The 12,000-nt window shown below is 44.6% G+C and overlaps 1 protein-coding gene across 1 annotated transcript in view; it reads right to left on the reverse strand.

The window, feature by feature from the left end:
• Positions 1-482: 482 nt before the first annotated feature.
• Positions 483-12,000, reverse strand: part of LOC127481299 (mucin-16-like) — an 80,254-nt gene continuing 68,736 nt past the window's right edge. The window contains exons 89-109 of the mRNA XM_051810440.1: positions 11,046-11,072; positions 10,632-10,780; positions 10,454-10,521; positions 10,075-10,247; positions 9,586-9,612; positions 9,240-9,388; positions 9,090-9,157; positions 8,523-8,695; positions 7,992-8,018; positions 7,651-7,793; positions 7,468-7,535; positions 6,698-6,870; positions 6,231-6,394; positions 5,370-5,437; positions 4,561-4,715; positions 3,837-4,000; positions 3,682-3,746; positions 2,924-3,099; positions 2,785-2,829; positions 2,023-2,102; positions 483-1,126 (exon numbers count right to left, since the gene is read on the reverse strand). Coding sequence (XP_051666400.1) covers positions 1,028-1,126; positions 2,023-2,102; positions 2,785-2,829; positions 2,924-3,099; positions 3,682-3,746; positions 3,837-4,000; positions 4,561-4,715; positions 5,370-5,437; positions 6,231-6,394; positions 6,698-6,870; positions 7,468-7,535; positions 7,651-7,793; positions 7,992-8,018; positions 8,523-8,695; positions 9,090-9,157; positions 9,240-9,388; positions 9,586-9,612; positions 10,075-10,247; positions 10,454-10,521; positions 10,632-10,780; positions 11,046-11,072 — 2,261 coding nt within the window. The 3' untranslated portion in view covers positions 483-1,027. The remainder of the gene's footprint in view (positions 1,127-2,022; positions 2,103-2,784; positions 2,830-2,923; positions 3,100-3,681; positions 3,747-3,836; positions 4,001-4,560; positions 4,716-5,369; positions 5,438-6,230; positions 6,395-6,697; positions 6,871-7,467; positions 7,536-7,650; positions 7,794-7,991; positions 8,019-8,522; positions 8,696-9,089; positions 9,158-9,239; positions 9,389-9,585; positions 9,613-10,074; positions 10,248-10,453; positions 10,522-10,631; positions 10,781-11,045; positions 11,073-12,000) is intronic.

Consider the following 12,000-nt stretch of genomic DNA (forward strand, 5'->3'; position numbering starts at 1 on the left):
ATCCTCTGTGGAGGAAACTGAGCCGGGGGAAGAACTAGTCCAACCTGAGCTTTACTTTGAAAGCCCAAAAGTCAGTTTGGTTTCGTAGAAACATTGCCTGGAGTGGGAGGATTAATGACTAATCGTGGTTTCATTAATTCTAATGCTTTCACTTTCAGTGGGGAGTTCATCTAATGGTAGTATCATATAATTACACAGAGATCAGCTCTGTCTCCTGCAGAGAACTGGGGCAGAAAAAGAGAATTTTGGGGCAATTCTGTCTGGCTGAGATGAGCTGGAGGGGCAGAAGGAGGTCCTGGTCTCTGAATCAGGCCCCACACTCTGGGCTGACAACCAAGGAGCAAACAACCAGGGATTTCCACAGGGCATAATTTGTGATTAGGGGTGAAAAGTGTCAATGCAGAGGAAACAGGACTTCGTGGCAGGAAATGTCGCATTTATTCAACTGGAATCAGCAGCAATCGCCACAGACACAGCCTGGCTGCGTCCCACTCAGATTTAACAACGCATCTGTATCTCATCTCTTGTCATAATTATAAATAGAAATATTTTAATTAATTTAAGATACGAAATATTTTAGTTAATTTAAGATATTTACATTTCAAAAGCTAAGTCGTGACAAAGCTAAAATCTAGGTGAAATTTCTAAGGCTACAACAGTCAGTCCACAAAAATCTACAAATTAGTATAATTTTAAGCCTTTTTCAGAAAACTGACGTTAACACTGAAGGGCCTTGCAAACTGCAGCTCTGTAGAGCAGAATTTTACCTTTTCGTGGTCTTTATTCTCTGTTGATTGTGCAATAGTTTAAAATACTGCAGTGCTTTAAAAAAAACCACTTTCCTCAGCATCTGCATTATTGGCAGTTTCCTGTAGTATGAAAATAATTCTGGCAATAGTGCAAAGATTCATCTCAAGATGAGAGAAAATGCTGAAAATAATTTATTAAAGAAACATTTTTCTAGTATTTATAAATATTCTTCCTTCATCAGTGGACAAACAGGTCTGTGAGGACCCAACTTCATCTGTCAGTGCACTTTTCCTGTGCTCAGGTGTGGGAAGTACAACCCGTACAAGCCTTGCTGGACCTGGTATAGGTGGGACTTCCTTCTCAGGCAAGAGATGACCTGGAGAGAAAAGGACAAAATTAATGGCAAAAATAGGAATCTGTGCTTTGCCCGTCATTAGATGCCTCCAAACTACATTTGGAGGGTGGGAATGGAGGGACTTTGGGAATGAGATATTTGTCTAAAGCTGCCAGGATGACACTGGCACAACCCCCAGCTCTGAGATGGAGGTTTTTCCTCTCCTAAATCTCCCTGGCTGGAATTTTCACTCCTGAACCTCTAAGGAGAGTAATTCTTATTCTCTGTAGATATAGCCCTTCCCTTCAGCTGCTGCAAAGCAAACAGCTGCTTTTGAAACAGTGCTGTTAAGATTTTGATGCCCATTAAACCATCCCCAGAGATGGGAAGGGGGGGTACTGACTTTTCCAAGGATATACAGCTGGAGTTTGGCCCTGCAAGGCTGCACAGTCTACAGGTTAAGAGCACTGAGCACGAAATTCTTGATGTGGTTATGAAATATGTTGTCTTTGGCCCTCCCTTGCCTGTAACCTGATCATTCTGCAGATACTGAAGAGGGAAGAGGTTTAAGAAGTGCTGCAGGGGATGCCCTAATTCCACCTGTCACCTTGGCTTGGCCTCACCTTTGGGTTTCTGTTTTTCTCTCTGCAAAAACTCGAGCTCAGTCATGATCCTGCTGCTTTTCTAGAAAGAAGATCCTGCTTCCTTTCCTAGAAATCTACTCAGCTGACTATAAATTCCCTTCCCCATCCTCCTGTGCTCAAATCCTTGGAAGAGTTGGCAGTAACCACAGGATTTGGCATCTCACTTGCTGTTGGGGTGTTAAATACTGTTGCCACTGGGCTTCTTGGGAATGTGAATGTCCCTCCTGTGAGTCCCCAGATGTCTGGGCACTGCTGGAGTCCAGGGAGAGGTAGGACAGCGAAGGGGACACTCACCAGGAAGCATAAGAAGAGGAGGAGGATGAAGCCAAGCAGGGTGAAAACGCAGATGAGGATGATGGCCCAGAACTGAAGCTCTGCAAAGGGAAAATAAGAGCACATCAGATGTTTGGACTCATCCACAGGGGATTCAGAGTGGGAAATCTCTCCCTGGCAAAGTTCAACAGTGCTGAGGCCAAATTACAGAAACTTGGGTAAAATGGAGTGAGGGCCTGAGGATCTACCACTTTAAATGTGAGAGTCTGAGCCCTCAGAGGGTTTCAAGGATGTTCAGAGAGACAAAGTTCTCTCTTAGCTGCTGGCTGGACTCTTCTGGGGAAGGGGACAGGGCTAAGGGTGGCAGCAAAAGCTGTCATTTTGCCAATGTGTTTGTGGTGCAACACTTCAGAGTACTTTTTTTCTTTCTCCTGTTTACTGTTAGCTCTGGGGTGGTGGCTGTCCTTACAACACCATATCTGGGGATTTTTAGGGTTTTTTTTTATAAATACTGCAGTTATAAACATTTATTGGTGCCAGAGCTTTAAAACATCTTCCCACATTGGACTGGTTTTGCCTGTCCTTCATCTCCTCAGGCTGGCTGGCTCTGGTGGTACCCACTGTTTGCTGCCAGCCTACCAAGAGGCCCAGATTTTGGGTCTCTTCCATGGGTTTAGTTTCCATTTCAAGGGTCTAGTCTGCATTTCAAGGCATGTAATGCTAATTTATTCTAGTCCAAGTCTGCAGTGGCTGTAGGGTCAATCCCTCCCAAAAAGCACTTACCAGATCTTTCAGACTCTGGTTCATTTGTCTTGAGTGGAGAATAACCTGGAAATAAAGAATGGGACAGATGAGAAACAGAAGCCTCTGGAGCTTATTAAGACCAAGAAGAATCCCCCAAATGTCACTGCAGAGCTCTCACCTTCAACAACCAGACTCTGCTCCTCCAGCTCGTAGCTGGGGCCCAGCTTGGTGAACCCCTGGGTCAGTTGTTTCAGCTCCTCAAACACCTCTTGCTTTTGTAAAGACCCTGAGAGGGGATCCAGGGTGAACTTGCAGATGGAGAAGACTTCTGTGTATCCTTTCCCATGGACAGGCCTGGAGAGTGACAGGCACAGAATCATTATGGAGAAGAGAGGAAGAAGCAGAGCTGAGTGGGAGATTCAGGTTTGCAGATGTCTCAGCGATGTTTTATTAGCAAGGGATCACTTTTTGAGTTTATTCCAGGCAAGACAGGAGCTCTTGCAGCCTTGTGAAACCACCCACTGAGTTAATCCCCATTTCTAAGAGGTAAATCAACTCGGCTTCTTTGTTCCTCCAAAGAGGTGTTGGAGGAGACACACACAGCAGATCCTGTCCTTAGGCAGGGTCAGTCCCACTCATTGTTTTGCTAATGTGTGTCTGTGGAATTTTAGTGTATTTGAGTACTTGAAATAAGAGAATGAACGTGTTTGTTTTCCTCCGGAATTGTTTATGCTGTGCAAGCACGGAAACAAAACCACCTCTCCTTTGGACAGAAACCTTTTGTGGTAAAAGCAGAACTTGCATGAAGGTGCTTCCTGTGTGTGATCTGGAGCACAAAGGTCCCCAGGGAGGCGTGAACTCCCTGCTGTGACCCTGAATGCCTTCCTGAACTGCTCTTTGGGGCTCAAGGAAAAGCCACTTCCAAGCAGGACTTACCCAAAACTCTCCACGGTACAACCGGCAAAGTGCTCCTTCAGGCGGCCGGTCCTGAACACCTCGAGCTGACAGGAAACACAAAACAGTGGAGGAAAACAGAGTCAGTTGAACACATCCTTTGGACAGGGAGCTCGAGCTACTGCTGCTCAGTTCACCTCTTTCTCGATGTTCTCTTTGTTCACTCGGTACACGTGTGACCTGGGGTCCTGCAGCTGTGGCGAGAAGGGCAGGCTGGAGATCTGGAAATTCAAGCCAAAGTTTTCTTTCCCAGACTTGAGGGGTGTTTTGTAAGTTGCTGCCTCAATTGCTAATTCCAAGGCTGGAAAATGGAGGGGAAAAGTCAGTATAAATTCTAACAGAGAGAAACTGGGGCTCTTCTACCAAAGACTTTCACTACTCTGACAGGAAATTCCCAATCAGTCCTTCAGCTACTCCTTTATTTGGGATGCTGTACGTTGGAAAAAAACCCTGAAAGTCTGTTTATCTCTAAATGGTTGAAGTTCTGATGAGTAGTTGCCACTTCATTTTCTAATTATTTAATATTGAATAACACCTTAAAAATTAATAACACCTTAAAATTGAATAACATTTTAAAATTGAATAACACCTTAATATTGAATTACACCTTAATACTGAATAACACCTTAATATCAAGTAACTACTTATCACTGAATAAGATCTTAAGCCATTGAAGACTCAAGGGCTACACTGAGCCAGACTAAATGTCTGAATGGCCCAACTTAGAGCTGAACTCAGCAGTTCAACTTAAAACCAGATTTATTTCCACTCTGATAGGCCAGAAATTGGGGAATTCTGAGCATTCCATGGCAAAGTGAGGTGACTGGGTGGACACTGGGCAGAGATTTGAGCTCTACGTACTGTCCACTGAGAATTCCTGCAGCCTGTAGCTGCTCCCCAGCCACAGCCCAGTTTCATTGGAAGTCCCGTCCTGGAAGGTCCTTTCAACCACGGCCCTGCTGATGTTGGGTTCAGGGTGGAAGAAACACTGGCAGTCGACCACTATGGATCCAGCCCTGTGGGCAGAGGAACAGAGGTTCTGTGGTAAAGAGGCTGATGATCACAAAACTTCACGTGGGAAAGAGTTTCCTGAAAGGTTCCTGCTCTGTTTGGAAGTAACGGGGTGGAATGATGGCGTGGAATGGGCTGATGGGGGGGTTTGCCTTGGGCAGGGACAGCAAAGGAAATACCACCTGTTCTCTCTAGGAACTTAGGCTTTACTGCATGAACACAATGAAAGATCAGCAGTTTGGGGTTTTTAAGAGCTTTTACCCTCTGGGAGGGTCCCTTGTCCAAGCCTCTTTCCACCCAGAGCTGGACACTACGGCTATACCTGAAGCCCACTTTTAAAGCCTAGTGGAGTTCAAGTGAAGAGGGGGAGTGCAGAGGTTACAGGATCATCAGTTCCCATTAAGAGGATGGGAATCAGTAATTCCTGGGATAGTCAGCAACCTGAGAATGCCTGACTGAGACTGAGAAAAATATCAGTTTATAACAAGTCAGAAAAAATTCAAAACAACAAATGAAGCCTAGAAATGACTTCTTAGGGCATAAAGTTCCAACATGAGAAGGAAGGGGAGGAATTCCACAGGGGACAATGGCACTTGGCCATGGGGGAGGGGTGCCAGGGAGTGGCAACCCTTCAACCACACTTAGATCCCACCCCAGACCTCAGGTGGGTGATGTTGCAGCCCAGGAACTGGTCCCGCAGGTCGCTCTGCCGGTACAGCTGATTCATCTGCAACACAAATGTCATGGTAAAGATTCATGAGCCCAGGGCACTCTGCAAGGTGCTTCAGGCCAGCAGGAGGGACTTGAATGCTGGGGAAAGCCCAGGCTATGGGGGTTTTTTTGCTGGTTGGATTTCATGGGAGTTGGTTTTGACTTTGGAACGTGCCTTCTGGTGATGGAATCTGACTCCCAGCCTGGCAGATCTTCTGCCTTATCTGAGCGAGCTGCCAGTGTTAAAAGAGCCCAGTCTGCTGACTGGCAGCTGTCAACTCATGCACACCTCACACACCCAGAATTCCAAGTACAGTGTGTTACAGTTTCACCTAAAGAGCAAAATTAGGGAGTGATCAGTCTGGTAGGTTGGGTTGGGGCTGAAGGGAATGTGTTGGATTCTCAGCAGTGAGTTATGGGTGTGTTGACTCCAAACTGGCAGGGATTTGCAAACACTTCTGGAGATGGGACTGAAATGCTGAGTCCCTGTGCATTGAACAGATCACCCAAACCTCCTGTATTTCATTGTCCATGTCTTTGGCTGGACATAATTTATTAATCCAGATTCCCAGGATTGTTTAGGTTGGAAGGGACCTTAAAGATCATCCAGGTCCAACCCCCTGCCATGGGCAGGGATGGCACCCACGAGGTGCAACATCCAACATAACAAAAAGTGATTCAAAGGTCAGTCTCATCTTTCAGATTCTAGAAATTTTTGTTCCTAAATGTTGATTTTTTTTTTAATTAAGACATAAAACTATGGCAAAAAATTGACCAAACATGGTGATATTTGAGCTGCAATTCCTCACCTTGTTAGTGATGCTTTCCACTGCTGCTTTGTACTCTGGAGACTGAGAGTCTGGGTTGGTTAGATTTTCATTGACTATTCTAAAGCTCAGTCTGTAGCCCTGTTTGGCTGGAGCTTCAACAAAGACTGGCTTTCTGGTGGTAGCTGTTTCTGTGAGGGGAAAACCTAAATAGAAAAGACAGAGTGCATTTATTTTTACATCAGATCTATCCATACCATAAAAACAATATATGTGTGGCTCTGCTTAGATTATATAATATAATAATGACATTCTCCAGGAATTTGTATGATTTAAGGGTTGGAGATGCTTCTAGAATGGCAAGATGCTGCTGGATTGGCTTTGCCACAGTGTCAAAACCTACAGAAAACCAACAAACCAGAGGGTTCCTCGGTGCTCTAGCCCCAGTGGAGTGATGGGGAGTGATCTCCAAGAGATCCCAAAATCCTGATCTGTTCATGGATACTCACCATTGACATACAGGCTGTTCTGGTCCAGGCTGTAGTGCCCCAGTTTGGTGACACCCTCTGTCATGGTGCTCAGCTCCCGATAAACCTGTTCCCTGTCAAACCTGGCCAGGCTGGCACTGTCCTGGTAGCTGCAGATGGCATCTACTCCTGTGTCATCCCTGTGTCTCCCAGACCTGAGCAAAAACATCAGACACATTCTTTAGGACACTCTGTGTGATTTGTATGACCAGGAATGACACCAAAATCACTGTAATGGGGCTCCTACATCTTTCACCACACTTTAGAATTGTGCTGATGACATTTAGATCCCAAAATGATTTTACCATCATGAATGGACAGGGAGGTGTCCACAGGGAGGCTTCTCTATTCTGACATCAGAACAAGTATGATAATTTATGCAAATTTACGGTATGTAAGAGCAGATAAAGGTTAATTCCACTTTCAGGAGTCTTTTAAGGTACTCTCAGATACTTTTAGTATCAGAAAAATAAAGATACTTTCAGTATCTTTATTAGGGAGGTGGCAGGGGGCGGAGCCAGACTTCTCTTGGTGTCAAGTATTAGGATGCAACAGGTAGGAACTGATGCCCAGGAAGTTCCACCTGAACATGAGGAAGAACTTCCCTGTGCAGTGACCAAGCACCGAGAGAGGGTGTGGAGCCTCCCTCCCTGGAGATATTCCAGAACCATCTGGACACGCTCCTGTGCCATGTGCTCCGGGCACACTGTGGGCCCTTCCAACCTGACCCATCCTGAGATTCTGAGTCTTACCTGAACCTCATAGTTTTACATCCTGTGTAGGCAGAGCTTACGCTGCTTCTTTTGAACAGAGGGTCAATCTGTCAGGGGAAACAATAGTACAGCTGAGAACTGGAAATCGGGTGCTGAGCTTAATGCAGGTGGATTAAGGGCAGCACCAAACCCCCAAATGGGCAAACCCAGAGCCAGACTCACATAGTGGTTGAGAATATTCACTGTGGAAATGAATTTGCGGGAAGTTGGGACATCCAGGTCTGGGGTGTACGGGAGGTTGGTCAGGGTGAAGTTAAGGGTGAACTTCCTGGTTGTTGGTCCTGATGCAGTAGTTGTGCTTGGAGCTGTAATCAAAGGGAAAAAGGATTATGAATTTATTACAAAAGAGTTACCTTCACTTTCAAAGACGTTCCCAACCCCAGCACGTTTCAAGGCTACTCTGGATAATGTCTTCCCCTCTCAATAATCTCTTCCCCTGTTATTTTCTGAGCGCACCACTCCTTTGACACCTTTCCCTGGAGTGAATTCAGCAAAATACGTACCTGATCTCTGAAGTGGTTCGTTGTAACCTGGAAAGGAAATGCAAGAGAAATGTTATGTAAGAGAACCATCCACTTAAGAGAATGAAAGTGGAGAGGGGATGATTAAATGGATGACTTGGGAGTGAATCATCAGAACCTGCCCGCTCCCCCCCCCCAGGGTGTGAATCTGTTAGACAAACAAAGCTTAAGCAGAACAAGGTGCTTTTGTAAGACTGGTGACTACAATGAGAAAACAGCCGTGCTGCTGTGTAATTAAATACTGGTGGGATAGAAAGCAGGTGAAATGTTCACGTGCAGGTGAATGACTGAGGTCAAGACTAAAATTAAGTCACTCTTCAATGCCATATAGAAATTAAAGTCTTCAAAAATATCTGTGTGAAAAGATTTTAAAGGTTACACTTCATCTTACACAGAAAACTCCAGTGGGATCTTCTCCTTCAGGCCACTTTTTTAACATTGAAGTGATCCCTGAGACCCCAGGTGGTCCCAAACTGCTCAGTGCCCAGAGGAACAAGAAAATCAAACACTTACCATTGATATAGAGGCTCTTGCTGTCCAGGCTGTAGATTCCTAACTTGGTGATGCCGCTTGTCATGTTCCTCAGTTCTTGGTAAACCTCAGCTGAGTTAAACGTGGGCACTTGGGAGCTGTTTCTGTAGCTGCAGGTGGTGTCTACTCCTGTACTATCCCTCTTCTTCATTGCCCTAAGGAATTCAATATCATGAAACTTCTGTTAGTTATTAAAAAATATATTTTTTTTCTGATGTGATTAAAAAAAACCCAAATAAATCTGTCCACAGTCCTCAGATGAACTACAAATGTATGGTCTTACAAAGAAAAAGGCTTTGTAAGAAAAAGACAATAGAAAGGTGCATAGGAGCTTTATTATAGTGATGAAAACAACTTGAAAAGGAAAAGGAAAAGAGGAAAAGGAAAAGGAAAAGGAAAAGGAAAAGGAAAAGGAAAAGGAAAAGGAAAAGGAAAAGGAAAAGGAAAAGGAAAAGGAAAAGGAAAAGGAAAAGGAAAAGGAAGTATCAGTCAAACTTAAGGAAATCCATTTGCTGCAGTTCAAAGTTAATCTTTCAGTTTATTGCTCACCTGAATCCTGTTACTTTGCAGCCAGAGAAATAGGGGCCAAAGCTGCTCCTCTGAAGCAGGGGGTCAATCTGACAAGGAAAAATCTTTGTGAACAGGGGAAACCCCAAATTCTGGGTGATTTCAGTGACAAACAACGTGACTTTGGCTTACGTAGTGTCGCATTATCCTCTCAGTGGAACGGAATTTGGCAGAGTTTGGTGTCTCCAGGTCTCTCGTGAACATGAGGTTGGTTATGGTGAAGTTGAGGGTGAAGTGCTCTGTTGTTGGTCCTGGATTTTGTGGGGGGGTTGGTTTCACCACTGAGAGAACAAAAACCACCCAGATTAAATAAGAACAGAATCTCCATAAGACACAGGGCTGTTATTAAGTTTTGAGAGCAAAGAGCCATATGAGCGTGATCGTACACTTTGCAATGTTACAAACATTGCCAAATCAGGGGGAAGCAAACTCAATTTATGCCTTTGAGTAGCTTTAACATGTCTTTAAATATACTTACATGACAGACTGTGTGGTTCATTGTAATCTGAAAAACAAATGGACAATTATTGGGAAAATATTCCAAGAAAGTCTCAGCAGGACTAAATACATGGGGTTTTATTACAAGATTGTAGTTATTGAATTCATGACTTGTAACTTTGTGACTCTGACAGGTTTTTGCCTTCTACTTTTTGTTATCTGCTTTTGAGAGGTGTATGAAAATCCTCTTCATTTTCATTTCAAATTACTCTGTGTCAACACTGAAGGTTGGACTTGATGATGAGAGGCCTTTTCCAACCTTAACGAGTCTACGATTCTAACACAGAATCCCAGAATGGTCTGGGTTGGAAGGGACCTTAAAGATCATCTCATTCCAACCCCCTTCATTGGACAGGGACACTTTTCACAAGACCAGGGTGCTCAGAGCTCCATCCAACACGGCCTTAAGCACTTCCAGAGATGGGGCAGCCACAACATCATTGGAATAACACTTGGGGTGGTTTGTTACCATCAATGTAGAGGCTCTGGCTGTTAAGGCTGAAGTGTCCCAACTTGGTGATGCCATTTGTCATGTTGCTCAGCTCATGGTAAATGGTTTCTCTGTTGAATTTGGGACCTGAAGGCTCATCTCTACAGCTGCACATGGCATCTACTGCTGTGTCATCCCTGTTCTTATTTGACCTGGGAAATGAGGCAAAGTTCTAGGTGTCTTAGCCATTATTGAGAAATTCATCTTAACTTTTAGGACATGATCAAAGATATATATAAAAAAAAACACTCAGAGGCAAAACTACCAATTAAAAAAAAACAACACTCAGACATGTGTTGAGTGCTGAGAAATGGGAAGGAACATTTTAAGAAGCAGGTCATGGAGACATGGCTCTTACCTGAATGCCATTACTTTGCACCCAATATAAGCAGGGCCAATGCTGCTTCTTTGGAGTAAAGGGTCAACCTAGAAATTCAACAATAACATGTAATTAGGTCAAATGTCACAGCAAAGGTGAGAGATCAGAGATATTAAAAGAACTAGGCCCAAGCAGGACATGGTTTTGCCTGACTTACATAATAGGACATGACTTTTTCTGTTGACTTGAATTTCCTGGAATTTGGTGTTGCCATATCTGCAGTGAACGGGAGGTTGGTTATAGTGACATTCAAAGTGAAGTTCCTCACTGCTGGTGGCAGAGGTGGTTGTGCATTTTGAGCAGCAGCTGCAATGAGAAAGGAAAGTCAATGCTTGAAAGTCCAATTTATGATCATCACACCAAGAGGAAACACTATAGGAAAAATTCTCAGATATTCTATTTGGCTTCAAGGTTGGAGAACATGTGGTTCCATAACAGGCTCCTGAATTCTCTGAACACTGTTTTATAAATCTAGCAGAGTTCTTGGTTGCTTGGTCCAACCTGCTTTTTTTGGCTGTTGCTAATGAGCAAAATCTTCTTGACACTTCAACAGCTCTTCAAAGGTACTTACATAGCTCAGGCTGCAGCTCATTGTAACCTGTGGGGGGAAGAAAAGGGACATATTTGAGAAACCTGCTTCCAATTTGGAAGGTCTGGCACATGTTTCAATACAGAACTGGAACAGGTTTCTTCTGAGAGGTCCTGTGTAAATATTTGATATGAAAAACTGATTTGATGACAATCTGTGCATAAATGCACATTCATCCTGCTCTATATTGTTGGCAAGCTGCTGCTTTTTTTAGTACTGCACAGAATTTTCCCTTTCCTAGGGATGTTGAGAGGGAATTGCCCATTCGCTAAATCCAGTTTAGAATCCCAGAATGGTCTGGGTTGGAAGGAACCTTAAAGACGACCTTGTTTCAAACCCCTGCCATGGGCAGGGAACCATTTGACTTCTAGACTGGCAACTTCTGTATGATTTTGTCCAGTGCCGTTCAGTTCTAGTGCTGTTCCTTGACCTTGGCAGGTCAATCCTTGTATTTTCCCGGCAATGACCTCTGGTGTGTTTTGATGTTACTCAGTGCAAAGCAATCAGAAGGTCAAAGGCTGTGGGTGACAGTGGCTCCTCTGCTTTGGTCCCGTTTGCTCTTGCTCCCCTGCAGGTTTTATGGCTTCTGTAGTTACAGAATCCCAGAACGGTTTGTGTTGGAAGGGACCTTAAAGATCATCCTGTTCCACCCCTTGCCATGGAGATGCTCCAAGGGCTGGAGCCCCAGTGCTCTGGAGCCAGGTTGGGAGAGCTGGGGGTGTTCCCCTGAAGGAGAGAAGGATCCAGGGAGACCAGAGAGCCCCTTCCAGTGCCTGAAGGGGCTCCAGGAGACCTGGAGAGGGACTGGTGACAAGGAATGGAAGGACAGGACAAGGGGGAGTGGCTTCAAAGAGAAAGAGGGGAAATTTGTGTTGGATATTGGGAGGGAATCCTTCCCTGTAAGGGTGAGGAGGCCCTGGCACAGATTGCCCAGAGC

The sequence above is a fragment of the Manacus candei genome, unplaced genomic scaffold (assembly GCF_025592945.1).
Source record: "Manacus candei isolate 608988 ecotype Guabito, Panama unplaced genomic scaffold, ASM2559294v1 h1tg000078l, whole genome shotgun sequence".
In the NCBI taxonomy this organism is placed as follows: Eukaryota; Metazoa; Chordata; class Aves; order Passeriformes; family Pipridae; genus Manacus; species Manacus candei.